Consider the following 20,618-nt stretch of genomic DNA (forward strand, 5'->3'; position numbering starts at 1 on the left):
CATCACAGACATCACAGACAGCACAGACAGCACAGACATCTCCTCTCTGCTCTCGTTGGTTGACATTTTCTTGTCAAACACCTGCCTGGCCGTGAATAGATTAATTCCTTTTAAAGATCAGTGAAACAGTGGGTAACACTTACAGATACACTGAAACTGACTCACTGAAACGTTCTGGGTACCAGTGTTTTATTAATAAGCTCTATACCTGAGGTGGCATCATTCTAATCCATGGATTTTGTTTGTGTAGCAAGTGTGGAATTCCTCCAAATTGCTGATTGCTGTGAGCTCAACGTCTAGCAAAATGAGCTATATCACCATCAATATCTGATCCAGATGTTCGAGTCGGTATCAGACTTATATCCGATGTCAGTTTGCGATTGGTGTATTCCAAGTAAGAATTGCTATTAAGACTCTTGAGTGCACATCCCATTTTGCATGCCTTCGGCAAGGCTTCCACAGTGTTACGCTTCCCTTATTCACAGTTTGATGGTTTTGCCAAGGCTGTCTGTGCTTTCTACAGGGGCAACCCTACCAGCGGTGTCTTGAAACGGCACAGGGAAGAGGTGCGGGGGAGGAGGGGCATATGCTGACTGCCAGCGATTGTGTTAAATGTAGTTCAGGGATGACAGCGGCATAATGTGAGCCCCAAGGCAACATCACCTGAGCCAGGTGGCACAGGAGCATTTGGGAAGAGAAGAGTAGGTACAGAGAGGCAAGGCGGAGGACGAGGATGGATGACAGACAGCTGGTGAGTGGGAAAATTACATCTGTAGAAGAGAGCAGTGGAGAAAATCACGACAGGTGAAACCCCACGGGATTAAGAGATGGTAAGGAGAGGAAAGAGTGGGAGGAGGGGAGCTGCAGGACAAGTGGATGAGTAGGTGAATGTATGTAAGTGGAAATGAACCCTCACAGTCATGAGATCCACATCCCTCTGACGCTTGTCTCTATCACACTTTTACACAACTCGAGAAATTGTCCTGGTTTCGGTGTAAGAACAAAAATGTTCACCTCATCTCTTCTCTCACAGCGCCTTCCTCTCTCCTTTCCACTGGTGGCTGCAGAGTGGAGGAGCCAGACAGACAGATTTGTTCGTATTGATATTGATAACTCAATTTCTGTTGCAGTCAGACCAAGGTTTTTTTTGATTCAATGATATTTCGTGTTCCCTGGTGATGAAGTAAAGGGTGCCTGTCTGCCTGCTATGTATCTGTCCCTCCATTTGAATATTAGGGAACTTTAATCTTTAATGATCAGGCAATCTCAGTCTTTATTACCACGTTTGAAACTTCCAATATTCGTCTTATTACATCCTCTCCACTCTCCAACACACTATCCATTCCCCACATCATTGACTTTAATGAGGTAATATGGTAATATTCACACACATCAAGATGTTATTGCTGGTCGACTGAGAACCTCCATTTATGACGTCCACTGAACAAACAGCAGTGATGTAATGGTCCTTTGAAAGAAAACGCTCGATGCCCTAGGCACTTTTTCACTATTGAGTATATTTTGATGTAGAAGCTATCTTTACCCGTAAATAAGGCTAGGCACAGACTTAAGGAGCTGGCATATTTTTGAGAATTACATAGGGATTTTGAAGTGAAAAAATGCTTCCTGCTAACCAGCGAGCAGTAAGTTCGGAGCAGCTTTGTTGAGAACCTTGACAGAAAGATGGCTCCAGATCACGGTTCACAGATCACATGGTGCTCAGCGATGTCTGTGAAGGTTGTACCTAATATCAGAATCTTTGAACAGCTCAGTTCATCTGTTGACAATACAGGACTCTGGGATTTTCTCTTAAAAAGCTCAATTTTCTGCATTGGAGAGCAGTGGTTTAGGATGGATGGTGACCTGAAATAGGAAAAAGAACTCATGGATCTTGACCCCAGTGCAGTTGTCATCGTTGTATTGAACCCTGAACTGTGTTTACTAGCCTCGCAATGAGCTGAGGTGTGGGAGTAGCATTGCCTGTGGCCTAAATGAGGCATGTGGGAGTTGTGCAGGGACAGTATGATGTACAAACAGCACACGTTGTGTTTCCATTTGTCTTCTTGTGTGCATGTTGTTGAATGAGCCAGTGGTTCTGAGAAGACTGGTGTGAGGGTTGGTCACATGGTTTCGTCTGCCCTGTGGTCATTGACAGCACTCACGGTGTGACAACCTCCAGCTGGGAGGGTGAGAGTCTGCTAATGAGATGTCCTCTGGCCCTGTGTGTGTGTGTGTGTGTGTGTGTGTCTGTGTGCATTTCTTAGTTAATGAAAGGACCTGGACATCTTACACCGAGATCATTCTGTCATCAGCTGTAAGTAAGTACAGCAAAATGTATATTCAGTGGTTATTAAATGTGAGTTGGAGCAATAGTTAACTTTTCCTTTAAACCATAATATTGAATTCATTCATTCAAACTAGTGTCAGACCACTGTGTATTTACATTTTAAATCCATGATAATGAAGTGAAATGAATCTACATGCACATGCAAAGGGAGTGGAAATGAATTACCCCTGACTCTCAGTGATTTTATGTGATTAATATCAGTAGGTAGAGGGAGGGAGGGAGGGGGGGCTGGTGGCGGGATACGGCGTGGTGTGGTGGTACAGTATAGGAGGCAGCAAGGGAAAGGGGAGCTGAGGGAGACGAGAGGAAGGAGAAAGGCTGAGTCTTCACCCACTTGTGTCATGAATAAATCACTGCTGAGTTCTCCTGGCTGTCTCGCCCAGCATGGACCAGTCAGCTCTCATAGTTACAGCTCATCCCGGATGTCCTAGTTTACCCACAGAGAATAAGCCAAGTCATAATTTACCAGCTGGGGACGCTTTATGATCGCTTCTTCCATCTTCAATTACCCAGCACAACGGAAGTCAAACACTTCCAAAGTATTCTGGGGAAAACCAATTTTATAATGTGGACATCACCAGGGTTGAATAATGCCCACGATGTATCTTTAAAAACAGTTTATTTTTATATATCTGCCAAAATATATGGAAGAGTAAGGATGAGAAAGGTCTGTAGTGTAAAAATGAAATGGTCTTTGAGCACTTAAAATAAAATAATTAGTGGAAAAAAGGAAACTATCACCAAAAAACACAAAGAGCTATAGAGGGAACTTCAGTAATAACCAAAGATTGCAGAGGTTCCGATGGCTGCATCACAGCACATGTATCTGAACATGTAACAAAAATCACTGCCCTCTTTTGTACAGTCGCAGAGGAGGCTGTTATATAAAAGCGAGTGGGAAGACGAGATCTGCACAAAAAAACCTTAGTCAAAATTACTAAATGGGGTTGACTTGTCAGCTCAGTGCCGTACACACACCCAGGCAGGAAGTCATGGAGTTGTGAGAGAACAAAGGCAAACTATTTCCTCCCTCAGTGTCATCACAATGGAGACATCCTCCTCGCTGACCAAGACAGAGAGAAACGAGTGGCTCCGGAAGACGCATGTGTCTCTGTGGAGTCTTTACAGATGCATGTTAAAGGCATAAGGGACAAAGAGGGAACCAGGAAGTGAAGCAGTTCAAATTGTCATTGAGAGTCGTCCTGCAGAGAGAAGCATGGTCACAGAGTGTTGCTTTGTGAGTTCGTGAACAGAACCCATTGCCTCCATCAGGCCTTTTCTGTTCACGCACCAACAGGCACATTTTGAAAAGGAAAAAACATAACTTCCTTACAACATTACGTAATGAATCCAGAAGTCCCTCTGTCCGTTGATTTTCTCGACAACTGCTAATTCAAATGAGTGAACCTAAAAGCGATTCTAAAGAGGTACACCTTTTGTCAAAATCTGCGGATATTTCCTGACGGTCTGCTAGCTGTTGGTTCTGTGTGTGTGCCGGGTTTACGGCTCAGCCGAGTCTCTGGCCCGGCCAGTGAGTTGACGTAGTGTTGGTGTGTCCCTGCCCATAGAGTGTAAATACAGAACGACCACCGTATCGACCTGTAGTGTAGGTCATAAACCCTGACCCCTCCGTGTTAGTGGATGGGACATGGGCCAAACAAATAAAGTTAAAAAAAAGAGGACTCTGGCTCCAAATGTCTAAACCTGCCTCCAGGATATTGAAGCTTCAATTTTATACAATGGCAGGAAAAACACATCATTAATTTTCATGGATCCATATCCAAACCTGTTCTGTGCTTTGTGGTCTGTGAATCGTCTGGTCAGAGCTTTCAGACATTTCAAACCCAAACCTCATCATTTGACTGCTGCTGCGTCCCACTTTTACAAACCAGCCCATCAGACCACCACATGAAATGATATTTGACATGTTAGCTTACCTCTGGAAAAACATCTCACCTCTTACCACCCTTTTCCTTGGCCACACCCAGCTCCACACGTTCCTGCTCCTATTTTTAGCTTTTCGTTGTTCAGAAGTATTAGTGCCATGATCAAGATTATTGATTATTTGATCTATTCTTTTGCTACATATTCCAAACACAGTAGTTTTCTTGTTATATTGACATCATAGTGCAATGATTCACAAGGACTAGTACAGTCTGACACATATGTGAACAGTACTTATTAGACTCATATCTTTTTGATCATCTGCTCAACTTGGTCTTGATCTACTGAACTTGACTGTGTCCTTGTATCTAAGACATATGAGCACTGACTTGCTCCAGGGCTCCCCTTGTGCCCTACTTCTTTCCTCCAGATGGCAAATATTGTTAAAATGTATTACATACTCACAGAAGCATGGCCATAAGACATTTCAAGCTGCACATTTTAATTATCCACATATCATCTATCAAGTGAGCTCTGAGGAATGTCATCCTCAGAATTCAACATCCTCATACCAGGCTGCATAGCTGGGAGCTCCTGTTTAATTTAATAAGACCAGATCTGATTAGCATGATTGTAATAATGCCTTTGTGGAAGGCGTGTGTGTGCTACAACTTCCAATACATCTCAGAGAAAATATTATTTCCTAACTGGGGATGGTATCTAATTATCTGCTTTAGCATTCAGTGCCACAGTTAGAAGTGGAGGAAGACAACATTAGTATTGACCCTCCACGCGCCAGTGACGGGGGAATGTGCTGAAGCTGAGGAGATGTGGCTGACAGTGGCAGACAGACGCAAATCAACTTATCGTGACTTCTGCACCACTTTTGAAATCAGATAAGTGAATTTGTGTTCAAGATAAATGTAACTGTTTGGGTCTGAAATGAGAGTAAACAAGGAGGAAGAAGGCAGAGCCAGTTGAGGTTTCTCTCTTGGATGAAATATCCACATCACAGAAATGTATCTTATACAACTGTTTCATGTTGATTCTGAAGGGATTCTCTCCACTGTCCTCACGTGTTACTAGAAAACCAGCTGATGGAGCTGCTGATCATCTGCATTATAATGTTCCAATCAAACAGGCACTGCAAATATTTCTAGTGGTGATGATTAGAGTGAAAATACAAGAGGAAGAAATAATAAAAGAAGAAAATCCTGCTCTACATGACACTTAACCATCATCCATCCATTCAGCATCCATCATCCATCCATCATCCATCATTCATCCATCCACCCATCCACTATCAATCCATCCACCCATCATCCATCCATCCATCCGTCCATCCATCATATATCCATCCACCCACCGTCCATCCATTCATCCATCCATCATACATACAACCACCCACCCACCCACCATCCATCAATCCACCATCCATCCGCCATCCATCCAACCATCCACCATCCATCCATACATCCATCATCCATCCATCCATCCACCATCCATCCATCCATCCATCCATCCATCCATCCAACCATCCACCATCCATCCATCATCCATCCATCCATCCATCCACCCATCCATCCATCCATCATACATCCATCCATCCAACATCTCTCTATCCATCCATCCAACCATCCATCATCCATCCATCCATCCATCATACATCCATCCATTCACCATCCATCCATCCATCCATCCACCATCCATCCATCATCCATCCACCCATCCACCCATCCACCCATCCATCCATCCATCAACCATCCATCCATCCATCCAACCATCCACCATCCATCCATCATACATCCATCCATCCATCCACCCAGCATCCACCGGCCATCCATCCGTTCCATCATCCATCCATCCATCCATCCCTCCATCCATCCATCCATCCACCATCCATCATCCATCATCCATCATCCAGCTCTTCAATCCAAAGCCTTCCATTTTCAGTCATTCACTCGCTCAGTGTAATAAAACATGATCCACAGTCTGGCTTTCTTCTCTTCTCCCTTTCTCTCTCTCTATATCTCTCTCTCTCTCTCTCTCTCTCTCTCTATCTGTCTCTCTTTTCTTTTTCTTTAGTTTCTGTCAGCCTGCCTTTTTTTCTCACAGCTGCCTCACAGTGATGGGAAGTAACTGTGAAAACCTGAAGGAGGGTACAATTTGACAAAGAAGCCAAGCCTCTCTCACACACACACACACACACACACACACACACACACACACACACACACACACACACACACACACAACAAGCCAGATCACTGAGCAGCCTATAGGATAGAGAGAGAGGTAGAAGATACAGTGTGAAGCAGACAGATCACTGTTGGCATGTTCCTTATCTACTGTACATAGAGCGTGTCTGTGCTCGACATAGATGTAGTGAAAATGTGTGTCTCTAGGCCGAGTCCTCTCTGGGCACAGCTGCTCAGCCACTGAGCCCAGCATGTGGCAACTGGAACCTGCCTGCGAGCACACTGCACTAACTAACAAGGCCCCCAGAGAGTGTGTGTGAGAGAGGTGTTCGTTATTGTACATATATGATTTTGACTTTCTGCTGTTGCGTTGCTGTATGTTTGTTCTAAAGCGTTAACTTTAGCAGTGATAGACGAGGAAAGACCTCTCTCACTCTCTCTATGTGTCGCTGTCTCATGCTGAGTTCACACCGCGATTTTAAGCCCGAGTTGCAGCAAGTCGGAGCTTGATCAGGCCACGCAAATCGGCTCTCGATCGCTATGTGTGAACAACCAACGACGCGCTCAAAGTGACTCACTGAAGCCTCGCCGTTGGTTTTCAGCAGGATAAATATCGACGTGTCGGAACCATCTCCTGCAGTGTGAGCTGTGATGTGACAGGCAGTGAGTGTCAACCTGGAAACCACAAACACTCTTCACCCATATTCTCTGCCTTTTCCGTGTTTCTGAAAAAGAATCATCGCGCAGACTATATGTGGGGCTTGTTTCTGTCATGTTGTGAGTTTTCACTGCAACAGATGATGAGCGTCACCTCGAGCTGACTCTAATACGGAACCACATAATAACGCATCAAGTTATTTCTCTGAGTCCACAACACACAAGGTGTCCATTCAAACTACTTCCTGTTTATGACCTGTCAACATAAGAGTATCCTGCAATATATTGAACGACGTCCATCGTGAAAGTGACAAACACTTCCTGTTTCATGTGTGTATCGCATATTTTCCTGTGTCACCTCTCGCATATGTTTTCGTGACAAAAAGTACTTTGGAGACCTTTCTCCTGGTGAAGGATCGTGTAGTGTGTGAACCCCCGTTACAGGCGACTGAACGACTGAAAGCCTCGGATTACAAGGCAGCACGTCGTGTAGTAGAAATGTGGGTAGTGTGTCCCAGCCTTCAGTCGCTCACCTCCGCTGTCTGGGTCGGGCCCTGATTCTGATCATCTGCTCCTGTCCAAAGTGTGTCTCTGCATCAGCGTATGGCTGATCCCAAAACTGAATATTCTACCAAATATATTTGACTTAACATTGACTTGCTTTAAAATCACTTTATCAATAAAGACAACTGTTTATTTAATATCTGCACAGTTCAGTCTAATGCATGTTAGCCAGGGGCCGGCGCTCTCCCCTGGGTTGTAGCACAGCAGCCACTGTTTGCATGTGCTTGACAGCAAAAGCCATTTCCCACTTTTGTGGCTGCAAAGTTTAACAAACACTGTCCTAGTGTGTTTATAACAGTTTACAGACGCTCTTCGTGGAAGCATAACAGTTTCTTTATGGGAACTTAAACTGTTATAAGCATAAAGGCATCACCAGACTTTGTCCATATCCTGGCTTGGAACTGAAGACAAGAACAGGAAATAATCAGTTTCATCCTTTTAATAGGAATTAGTTTTGATGTAGTTATGGATCAAAATGACTGGCAGCACAGCCAAAGTAGTCAAATATCCCAGACTCGGCCCTATGTTGATTTTAAAGTGTAGCCGACAGGCGGCCGGGCGTGTGCAGTGAGAGGGCCTCCACTTTGATTCCAGGGGTGTGAAATTGTCTGGACTGAAGTATGTGAAATGTCACTTGCAGGATGCATTTTTCCCCTCTTCCCTTGTGATGGCTCCTGTCTGCCCGAACATCCCTGCCCTTGTTTCCATGGAGACCAGAAGAGGTGTGGAGAAGCCCTTCTGTGGTCACCGGCTTCATCATGTGTGCCGCCTGCCGCCACCACTTACCCTCAATAGCCCTTCACAGCCGGACACTTTGCACAGGCACAATTTCGTGACATTGCCGATAGGAAAAGAACAGGTGGTGGTACTAGTTATTTACCACATCCAGAGCAATTACTCATATTTTTCAAACATCTGAAATATCAGATATGTGCTTTGCTTTCAGACTTGAAGTCACGCCAACAATTAGTCCAGTACAGATTCTTATAAGAGGAGGCAGAGTGTGATTTGGATCTGAATTATGACAGTAATCCTCCCTGTTGTTCTCTCTCACAATGGCACTGACCCGCTCTTTTGTCTGTGGGGTTGCTTCCTCCTTTTCAGCGCCGAGAGGCTCATTTGTTGGTTGATCTCCTAACCAGATTAGCACTTGTCTGATTAACTGCCTGCCTGTTACCCCTGCTGCTACTTGTTGCTGAAGTGGGTTGGGCAGGGCTTCGTGCACAGTGGCGGTCCTGTCTGGGCCCGGCTCATGGCCTTCAACACTCTTTCCCTCTTTGCACCTGGTGCACTTGTGGACAATGTCAGAGACAATCAGGATAAACTGAAGATGCGAAGAGTTGAAAGGGTGAGTTTAAAAGCACGGTGTGTTTTTTATTGTCAGTGATCTCCTCCACTGGTGGCTCACGCTGTAGGCTAACAGGGCTGTGGTTTGATAGGTCAGTGTGAGGTCTGGAAATGTCTGTCTGTCTTTTGGTTTGTTCGCCACTTTGGTGGATACTGAAATATCTCAACTGCCGTTCCATTTCCACAGAGAATAAATCCTCCTGACTTTGCCAACGCTCAGGATTCACTTTTGTGGTTATGGTGAAATGTCTCACCACCAATTGAAAGGACTACCATGAGATTTGGTACAAACATTCATATATACTCCTCCAAAACGCACCGAGCTGCTTGCAGAGCTGTAGACTTGTTTGTCTTTACAGTCATATATTTATTAGTGTTCAAATGTAATATTGCACCATCCTTCCAAAGAGCATTTATATGTGGTTGGACTGATTGAATTCCAATCTTTAGATTAACCTTTTAGGCGTTGATTTATAGCTCATGGCCCAAAGGACTTCCTGTTTTCATTTGACCCATCAGTTTTCACCCTGACCCCTGGCTGCGTTACCATGACAGGTTGAACTCTAAGGAAAGAGAAGGCAAGGACACGATGGGAAGGGGTTCAGGGAGGGTCAGTGGGGTGTGCACACATGGCCAAACAAATTTTGCCTGGAAGTGATAAGGTTTGGGTGACAGCCGTCGTGTGGGGAATAGGAACAATGGGCTGAGGGAGAATTGTGAGAATGTGTGTGTACGGCCTTTGCAGCAACGCTCCCCACGCCATCCAATCTCTCAGACCATCTACTGAAGTGACATTTCAGGAAATTTCCACTGATGTGGGACTGGGGCCCCAGCTGTCAACATGGAGCTGGAGGGAGGGGCCGGGCGGGGTGAAATGAGTAGGAGAGAGACGGAGAGACCAGTGGAGGAGTGTTGGATGTCGCTTATCAGACTTGGCAAGATCTCACAACTTTATGACTTATGGGGAAAAACACTGATAAGTTCTCTCCCTTCCTTTCTTGTGCGTTATAGTGATATTCTCTATTGTGAGAGAATGGTAGCTACTGGGATATTGGCAGCTAAAAAGAATGACATTAGATTTGTTTTCTGAGCTGTCAAAGATGAGATAAATGATGATCAGTGCGATTCTAAAGCAAAACACGTTTTGTAAAAATCGGACAAATATTAATTTGCTGTCGGTTCTGTGTGTGCACTGGAATATAAAACAGGTTTTCGTCTCAGCCCAGGCTCTGTAAATCGAAAAACATGAAAGGACACTACGACTCAGGGCTTTCGGCCCGGTGGTCAGCACGGCGGCCTGGTTCCAGGCTCAGTCTGAGCAACAAAGACAGAAACAAGCTTTCTCCACAATCGCTTAATGCCCCTTTAGGTGTTCATATCAGGATTTCAACAGATACAATTTATTGTTTTCACTGACTTTTTGAAGTGAGCATCAGGCTGTTGTATGTGTTATATTTATTTATCGATACTTTGTGTTGTAATCTTCTCTCATACAGTGCTGGTGTCTATCCATGTTAGAAGTGACTCTATGGGATGAAAATGTGGGCCAACAGAGTTTGTGAGAGGACTGTGCCCAGGATCCGATCCATCCAGAGTGTGTTTGTGCATGGTGATCATTGCTAAGGTGTGAGAAAGATGAGGTGATTGGTGATGCATGTGACCCAGACTTTTAGTTGACTGACTTTGCTGCTCCACTGTGCAAACACAATTAGCTGATTTGCATCCAATTATAACTTGAGCAAACTGTCTGTAACCTTCCCATGCGCTCTGATTTCCAGATGCCACATCAGACGGCATTTTGACCTTTTGGCAACAGGAATACGAGAAATGTAATGAGCTAAGCGTAGTAGTGGTACAGTTCCACTGTCAAACGCTGGCTGCTGGCAGCAGCGGTCTGGATGGCCGGGACCCGCATGTGATCAAGCGTCTGAACTGGCAGTTACTAGGCCAGAGGGTACTGCTGGAACACTCAGGACACAAACACAACTTTGGCTGAATGGAATTTCAGACAAGTTCCTGCGAAACCTTTTCACTGAAAAGTGTATATTCTTCTCCCTGTCTGGCATCATGCAGCTCTGCTGATAGTACAGTGTTTATACTGTATGTCACCTTGCTTTGAGGAAACCGCTCAAATTAGAGGGAGGTGCTTGATCTTACAGCTGGTTCCTTTGCTTTATTTTAGTCAGTACTGCTCTGACATGCAGGTATCTCATTGCAAAACCTGATATCCATCGCAACTCAGTTTTTACATGTTCACCGACCAGTATCTTATTAAAACACTTGTACTGTACATTGGCCAATAAGCCGTAGGTGTATTGGCATGAAATCTAGGAGCATAGACAGACTTGCATCTATTATCAAATACATTTGAGTGATAGGTCTGGAAATGACTTTTATAAGTGTGGTTAATATCTCCAGGCTCAATAAATACTGACTGAAAATGCTCAGGTGTCAGTTGACCTTTCTCCAGTGAAGAAAAGCAATAAGTTTGTGTGTGTGTGTGTGTGTGTGTGAATGTATTTGCCTGTGTGTGTACCGACACTGTGACACAGGACTATGGGGTTGTCTGGGTCCAGCAGCACTTTCCACGTGCGTGTGTTGATACGGGGTTGGTGCACTGTTCACGAGCGGGCGAGGCTCCCCAGACACAGTGTTCCTTGGCACATCTCTATGATCCCACCATGACGGGGAAACTCGACACTGGGGAAGATATTCCACTGCCCAGCGGCTTAGAGAGAGTAACAAGTCTGCTGAAACACGCAGCTCCTGCGGTTCAGTATCAGGGTCTGGTGAGGTCACACTCTGACACTTGGTCCCTTTAACGCAGAAAGACATGTACACTACATAGTTCTTGCAGTGTGTGCAAAAAAGTCTCTCTGTATCTATATACAGTATATCTACATATATATCTATCTATATATATATATATCTATATCTATATCTATATCTATATATATGTGTGTGTGTGTGTGTGTTTGTGTGTGTGTGTGTGTGTGTGTGCGTGTATATTACATGCATATGCCCCCCACCCCAGGACTCTAATGAACACCGCCATTGCTGAGCGGACAGTGAGATGATTGGCACAGAGAAAGCATTACACCAGCACATTCAGGCATATGGCATGTGGACCCACTGATGGGCCCACACATATGGTGCTGGTGGCTTCTGCTGCTCCTCATGGGAGGGAGACACTGTGGCTGCCTTTGATCCCACTCCAAACCACAGAGCGCAGCACACAAAGTACTGCCTGGAAATCACTAACTGTTTGGGTTGCATTATTTTTGCAGTCTTAATGTAAAAAAAATGTACCTGAGTCCCAGGTTTTATATATAGAGTATATAAAACATAATTTAGGATTATGTGCTACCTTATTACATAATTTGGCATAAACCATCTTGTGCAAAATGGAAAGTTGTCTGATGGAGGTCCACACAAATCTATACACTTCACACATGAGCAATTTGGTGTTTTAAGGTTTTCCACACACACACAAATATAAATACAAATACAAACATGCTTTTTGGATGAATGTGTGATTTGGAAACTTTTGCCGACAGCTGCTGTCACAAAGACCTGACCCCAACATGGCTACCGCTCCCAGCCCGGCTCCAGTCCAAAACCAGAAACAGTTGTCAGTGCTGTGATAAGGGCAGAGTCAAATATCTGCTTGTATTACTACGTCATCTGACTAGAGGCAGAAGGACCATCAGGACTTTTTAATATTTAAGTATATCTCACCTTTAATGCCAAAACCACTGTCGCCCTTTCTGAACCATATTTACATGCAAACACTTCAGATTTAATTGTGTGTATTATGTTATAACATCCTCCTAATTCCCCCGTCAGCAAAATCAACCTACAGTTACCATGGCAACTTTAGTTTTTTCTGTGAATCACGTGTATGAAGTTCCAGGAATATCCCACCACCTCGCCCACCAGAGCGTAACTGTTCAGAGACTGTATTGTCGTACCAACAGTCGCCACGGTAACTAGATATAACCCAAAGGTGGATATGCTGAATGCGGTGACTGTGATTGGATGTAGGGTCATGTGACAGGGTCATGACCTTTATCAGATCAGAAGAGTCACACTCCTTTAGACATTCTCCTTCCATTACATCCACAATATCAACGTATAATAGCACCACCTGTTTCAATTCAAAACCACCGCCATCAGGAAATGGTGTTTTATTAATGCCCAAATTGAACTTCCTCCTCAGCCACAAATACAATGATTATAATGCAAATGAAGAGAAGAATTCAATAGACAAGTGCAGAGGAGAACCACAACTCACAATGCAGCAATTCTGAAATAATTTCCCAGCAAAGTTTAGACACTGCCACGGCAAGTAGAGCAATTCAGTTATTTTGTCCAGCATATTACCTCCTTTTTAAAGCCCTGGTGAAATGAGTTATTGCAGTACAGTATGCAATCTGTGGAGAGGAAGACACCGGGCTTGATTGTGCGAGGCCATGTATTACTGTTCCCAACCGACCGTGAAATTGTTTATTCTTCTGCTGCCATGTCTGTGTGAAACAGAAAAGGGAAAAGTTCCCTCACTGCACAGTCGACCTAGTCAGACCACGGCTCGTGTCAGCCAAGAAATGAACTCCCTCCCCGCCGCTTCACGGAAGTAACTGTGTTCGTATCCCACTGAAGAGAAAAACGCTACAGCCTAAAACCACTGATCATATTGACTCATAAACTCCTATTGGCTTTTTTCCCTCCTATCTTCTCATTGTTTTCCGCTTGTTCAGAAACAAGTGCTTTGTGAGTGGTGAGTGTGACAGGTGTGGAGCTCTGTGCCCATCACACCTCCCCCAGTGGTTATCTTGGACGTACCTGCTGTTCTACATCAGCTTCTCCTGTTTTGATGCTAGTGACGAAGAGGAGCATGCATGTTACACATAGCAGGTATGACACATGCTCCCTGTATTAGTCATCATTTCTGAATCATGCCTTGATGTTGGTTTGATAGAGTTTCTCTGTGAAGAGTGAAATCAGGGCTTGTTTTTAATCTCACTGGTTGTGCTCACCCTTTTCCATCGTGACCACAGTCTCATTTACACAATTCATTTAGTTGCTTCAATATGACCCACATAATGTGTGTCTGTGAGCACGACCAGTGTGTAGCGGCCTGTGTTCTCTCCTCTGCCTTTCTGCCGCCAACTGGATGATGACAAAAATACTCATTCGATGCAAAGCAAATCATGCTCTCCAGATAGAGAAGAACATTCCTCCCCGACAGTCAGTCAAACACGTAGGACCCCACCTCAAACCTCACAGTGCCCACTCCTGCCTGTCTGTGTGTGTGTGTGTGTGTGTGTGTGTGTGTGTGTGTGTGTGCTTATCCTCTTGGATGTGAATGTCTGCTCTGCCCCTCAGTGGGGAAACCATGGAAGGACGTTTTGGTCTGGTTTGAGGACTGCTTGGTCGTGACACACATTTAGGTAGGTTACCGGGAGCTAAGTGGGTTGACTCATGTCTCAGGGAACATTTGTCTTATTCCGGGGGGAGACATTAAATTATGTTTAGATGACGGGGTACGGGAACATGGGGGAAATAAAACCGATGTTGTGTGCGAGTGAGACACAGTTTGTGTGACTGACCAGAACAACAGACTGACTGAAGCTCTAACCTTAATGTCCACGTGAGCACATCAAATGTTGTCTGAGTGTCCGTTCCTCTACAGAGGAACTGAATATGAATTGATGCTTGACGATTCATTTGATTGATTGATGTTTTTTCTTGGTCCCTTCATTATTTCTCCCCTGCACTGAGGAATTTCTCACCTCAGCTCCAATCTCAGATTGTTCTATTTGTACACTGTGAATGTCTGATATATCTCATACTCAGATCCATCCTTCAACCCCCACCTCCTCTTCTCACCACATCCAGCCATATTGATGCACCAGTCCTCGGGCCAAGTGTAGGCGGCGTGTGGGGGTGTGGTGTGTGTTCTGTGTGGGTGGATCCATTTCCTGTCAGACTAACCACTTGCCATTTGACCTTGCACCGTTCCTACTCCCCTGTCTTCTCCCTCAAGGCGTTTCCAGTCCAGTCAGAGCAGAAAAGATTTGTTCACACTGGGGAGGCAGTGAAGTGAAGGAGACGTATCTCCCTGACAGGTCCGCCCTGGTCCAACAGAGATGTAGTTCTGTACAGACTTTGTTTCACAGGCAAATCTGGGTAGAGACCAAGTGGCAGGGAGGCAAATAGAAAACTTGAATATTGAAAATGGAGATCCTGTGATGAATGAATGTATTACACATACCAGAAAAACAGTTTGTTGGTTATATTGTCTGAATTCAAAACTTGCTTTGATGATGTACAATTGCAGTTCGGTCTAAACTGACAAATGTGCTTTTGTTTCTGAAGACTAACACAGTTTTATGGCACATAAAAGGCCGACTGTACTACCAGGCTGTGTGAGCACTGGGGGGCAGCAGAGTACAGAGAATGACTTCAGACACTCTCACCACGTTCATCACATTTCCCTCTTTCACAACCTCAGAACAGATCTTACACTTTACGGCGTGTTTCAGAATGTGAGACTGCAGCATGTAAGTGAATAATGAAGTGAGGCTGTAAAATGACAGCGGGACGATCGGGGGGGGGGGGGGGGGGTCAGGTGTCGACTGTGACCTGGACGGGACAGGAACAGGAACAGTTACATTCAGATGGTGATAGTTCTGTAACCTCACTGTGACCCGTCCAGGTCCTGACGACCTCTTTGCTTTGCCCCTTTTGTCAGTGTTTGGGGACAAACTGCTGTGGCAGCAGAGGTCAAAGAGGTCAATGGGACTGATGCTGTGATTGGTCAAGTTGCACCCATGGGAGTCACATGCTCAGACTGAGGACAGTAAAGAAACTGACCATCAGGGACATTTTAAAGTCACAGGAAGATTGAGTTTGGTTTCCAATATTGTATTTTCATTGTGAGGTTTATATCATGCTAAAATTAAAACATTTTCAATTCATGATCACCACTGAATGATACAATGAACCATAAGTAAGACTGCAACTATCTATTTAAATTATTTTCCTTATTGATATGATTTCCTCTCTCAGCTTTTTAATCTGTTTATTAGTTTATGAAATGTCAAAAAATGAAAAACCTCAATCACATTTCTCAAGTACACTGAACCGAGCTGACCAAAAGCAAGACATATTCCGTTTACTGGAGATTTATAAAAAAGTTTTTACTTTAAATTGACTTGACCAGATGACCTGATGAATTTTCTGTTGATCATTTACTGTAATCAATTAATCAACTAGTTGTTTGGGCTCTACTAATAGCCACCACCTCTACTAAATAAAGACCACGTCCTAATAACACGCTGATTTAACATATGTGAGGCACACATTTGAATAAGCGTATTCTTCATGGTGTGAGTGATTTACAGTACAGTAGTGGTTGATTTGAATTGACTGCGTGTGGCATAGTGCCTGAAGAACAACTGCTCTGTGTATTCGTCGTCAGTTTCTTTTGGCTACATGATGCTGCTGTTTGAAATACAGGACACTTGGCAGTAGCTTCTACTGTGGCAATGGGAGGTTCATGTCCTTTTGACTATTAAAGTGTGAATGGATTTTTTTTTTATCAGTGAATGCCTTGTTAAAAAGGCATTAGAACCCAGTGTAATAGGGCTTTGTACATTCATCTTAATTCAACATCATGATTCCTCTCCATGGACAAAGGTTTTTTTCCTTTGCAGTTTGTTTATCATGTGCACAAATGCCCCTGTCTTCTCCGTGCAGCCACATACACTCATGCACATGTACCCACCCCCTTCTCCCTCCCTTCCCAATCCCTCTTACCTCCTCGCTCCTTATCCGTCCTGTCCTCCCCAATGCCACCCCATTGGCCCTTGCCTAGCAACCGCATGATCCAATGGCATAATGTGACACGCCTGATGCATGATGGGGGCTATAAGTCAGCTTCATCCCCCCTCATGCTGGTGTTTGTGTTGAAAAGAAAGAAAAATGGAGCAGAGAGGATGAATATGTTTGAGGAGGAGAAAAGAGAATTTCACGCTCATATTGTTACATGGCTGGTGTCCACTGGCTAAACCTGTCATCTGTCCCTGGAGGGTTGTTCCCCTTGCTGTCCCATCAGCTCCTCTCTCATCCTCAGCTTTCTCCATATGGTTCCCATTGAGTCCATATGTACAGTAAGAGGCATGACCAGCTACAGTAGATTCTGTCAAAAGCAGACAGGCATGTGATGAGGCAGCCTCTCTGCATCACCAGGACCCAGCCAGGCTCATAGGTGCCTCTGACACGCAGGCAGGCAACGAAACACAAAGATGGCCGCTGCGCGCTCTGTCTGTCTCCTGCTGCCACATCAGACGTGAGCATGGGCGATGTGAAGGACATGCTAAACAAGACGCCTTTTTCTTTTTTCCTCCTCTTCATCTCTTTTCTCCCTCCCTCAGTCTTTTGTTGTATCCCACTCTCTCACATTCTGTGTAAATCTTTTTTATTCCTGTCTCCTCCTTCTCCTCCTCCTCCTCCTCCTCCTCCTCTGGTTTCAACAAAGACCTGAGGGATTGAACTGCTCCTGTTTGACCTCTCCATCATGATGACACTGAACCCAGATGGTGGGATGGCCACACTGAGAGTAGATAAATCTATTTCTCAACTGAAAGTGTATTTATATTAAACACTCATGAATGCTTTTACTAAATCAGGTGTCATTGAATTCACTGGAGGTCACTGATTCATTACTGTTCTGGTACGAGCATATGAATAAGTCAAGCACATTATCACAGTTGGAACAATCAAAGTCACATTACTGAATATCATCAGTTATGGCTACGTCTTCCTTGTGTGTGTGAGTGTGTGTGTGTGTGTGTGTGTGTGTGTGTGTGTGTGTGTGTGTGTGTGTGTGTGTGTGATATTAGTGCACTATTCCCACCAGGAGCATCCCGCCTCTTCTCCCTCCCTCCCTCTTTGCCTTCACCTGTGTCCTTTACACATTCTCCTCATCCAGTCATACTTGGCCACCTCCATCTGGTCATGTGTGTATGGTAGTAGATAGGTGGGGGGTTTACACACACACACACACACACACACACACACACACACACACACACACACCTGCATAGTGGAACACCAGGTGAGGTTGAGCAATAGAGATCAGAGCAGGGAGGAGGAGGAGGAGGAGGAGTGAGAAACATTTAAGAGGACAGACCAGAAACAGAGCGTGGTTGCCGTGGTAACCGCCCCCCTCTCTCTCCCTTCCTCTTTCTCTCTCTACCTCTCTCTCTGTCTCTCTTCCCTCCCTCCACCTCTGTGCCGGGGATGCTCGTGTCTCTTTCCTCTCCACCCGGTTTGTCCTCACCTCTCCTGGACACGCTCCTCTGACACTGCCAGCGGATGATACACAAGGAGGAGGAGGAGGAGGAAGAGGAGATGAGGAGAAGCTGCTGTCTCCTCTCTTCCATCTTTCCATGACTTTAAAAGAAAAAAGAGGAGAAGAGAGAGAGCGAGAGAGAGCGAGAGAGAGAGAGCGAGAAAGAGGGCACACCAGCCAGAGCAACAGCCAAAAGAAAGGACACAGGATTTATACAAATGCCTAAAAGAGACCCTACTCTTCTCCATTCTCCTTTTCAAGGAGGGCATTTTTCTTCCCTTTCCCCCCCTTTCCTTTTCTACCCCGATTTTTTCCTCTGAGATCCCGGTTTTGTCCATTTCAGCCCCTGAACTTCTCTGGGATTTCAGGTGAGGCACGCGTGTGTAGTGTGTGGTGCTTCTACATTTTTGTTATTACCTATCATGGCTCACGCGGCCTCCCAACTGAAGAAGAATCGGGGGGAAGTGGATGTGAATGCGTTAGAGGACGAGAAGGAGAAGCGGAGGAAGAGCAGGAGAGCAGCGTCCCGGGAACAAAAGAGAAAGGTAACAGACGAGCACTGGCTGGTGGCTTCATCTGTGACCGTGTGTGTGTGTGTGTGTGTGACTGTGTGTGTGTGTGTGTGTCTGTGACCGTGTGTGTGTGTGACTGTGTGTGTGTGACTGTGTGTGTGTGTGTGACCATGTGTGTGTGTGTGACTGTGTGACCGTGTGTGTGTGTGTGTGACTGTGTGTGTGTGTGTGACTGTGTGTGTGTGTGTGTGTGTGTGTGTGTGTGTGTGTCTGTGACTGTGTGTGTGTGTGACTGTGTGTGTGTGACTGTGTGTGTGTGTGTGACTGTGTGTGTGTGACTGTGTGTGTGTGTGTGACTGTGTGTGTGTGACTGTGTGTGTGTGTGTGACCATGTGTGTGTGTGTGACTGTGTGACCGTGTGTGTGTGTGTGACCGTGTGTGTGTGTGTGTGACTGTGTGTGTGTGTGTGTGACTTTGTGTGTGTGTGTGTGTGTGTGTCTGTGTGTGTGTGTGTGTGTGACTGTGTGTGTGTGTGTGTGTGTGACTGTGTGTGTGTGTGTGACTGTGTGTGTGTGCACGTCTCAGTTTGAGCAGCTTGATCAACTGGGTCTCACATGCACACGTTCATGTAGATGCTCATATCCATGTACATGTGGAGACGTGCTTTCCATTTTAAACAGCATCTCGAACCTGGGATAATAAATGTGTGCATGTGTTTTTTCTGTGGAAGTGTTGTTGGTTTGTACATGAAGTGTCTGAATATTGCGCGTGTGTGTGTGTGTCTTTATATGCACAACAGCTGAAAGTCAAACATAGTTTCACCCGTTTGTGTGATGGTCTTAGTTGCCCACTCCTGGAGGGAGTGAACGCAGCTCGGATGGACAGTCTCAGACGCTTTCAACCTTTTCTCATATTGTTTGTCTTTAGCAAAAAACGACATCACACAGGAGGAGAACAGATGTGATTGTCCTGCATAGTGTGATTTGTTGAGTCCTGGCAGTTGTGAAGTATCCATATGGCAAATAAGAACGCCTTATCAAACGGGGCAAACACAGGCCAAGATGCTCCCAAAACTTGTTTTGAAATGTGTCTGTGCTTTAGTGGGTTTAAGTGGGTTCTGACATGTGTGTGTATGTGTGTGTGCGTGTGCTTGGATGCACAGACAGCCATGTATAATGCATACACGACTGATTTATTGATGACAAAGCTTTTCATATGATGGAGGAGGACTGGAGTGCACGTGGGTCTCCCTCCGTGCTCCTCTTCCTCTCTCATGTCGGCTCCTCACTTTGGACGGACCGGTGGGAGAAACTCAAGTAAGATAGGGAGATGTTTTAAAAACGGCAACATGAGGTTACAGAACAGGAACAAAAACAAAGGTTTACTTGCCATCCATCCGCAGACATGTACTCAAACTCTTCTGTAACTGTCTGAAGGAGAGTATTCATTGCCATCTGCATGTGGTGAGATTTGACCGTGAGCGATCGATTCAATAACAGTGACATTTACAGTACTTTGTGCTCATGGGTGCCTGGTTTTGAATTATGCTGCTGGCAATGTTATTTGACCTTCGCATAAAATGAAGCTGCCCTGGCCTTATCGTTTCTAAAGCGAAATTTAAAATTGAAATGAAAAGATTCTTAATGTGGGAGAATAATAAGAGAATTTAGAGATTTACCTTTTTCTTTATAGTCTGTTTAAACATTATCTTTACCTTTCCTCTGCGCTTGTGTGAACGTGTGTGAAAAGTA

At 44.9% G+C, this 20,618-nt stretch overlaps 1 protein-coding gene across 31 annotated transcripts in view; it reads left to right on the forward strand.

Moving 5' to 3' along the window:
* The window catches only part of ank3a (ankyrin 3a), a 113,037-nt gene that overhangs the window by 8,420 nt on the left and 83,999 nt on the right, over window positions 1–20,618 (forward strand). For 4 of the 31 annotated variants that reach the window (XM_035605346.2, XM_035605344.2, XM_035605352.2 and 1 more), the window contains exon 1: window positions 18,455–18,900. The exons of 1 other annotated variant lie outside the window; for it this stretch is intronic. In XM_035605346.2, coding sequence (XP_035461239.2) covers window positions 18,778–18,900 — 123 coding nt within the window. In that variant the 5' untranslated portion in view covers window positions 18,455–18,777. Of the gene's footprint in view, window positions 1–18,448; window positions 18,901–20,618 lie in introns of those variants that run through there. 26 more of the 31 variants (XM_035605369.2, XM_035605366.2, XM_035605371.2 and 23 more) reach the window with 15 other exon arrangements.

This window comes from Scophthalmus maximus, chromosome 10 (assembly GCF_022379125.1).
Source record: "Scophthalmus maximus strain ysfricsl-2021 chromosome 10, ASM2237912v1, whole genome shotgun sequence".
Taxonomy (NCBI): domain Eukaryota; kingdom Metazoa; phylum Chordata; class Actinopteri; order Pleuronectiformes; family Scophthalmidae; genus Scophthalmus; species Scophthalmus maximus.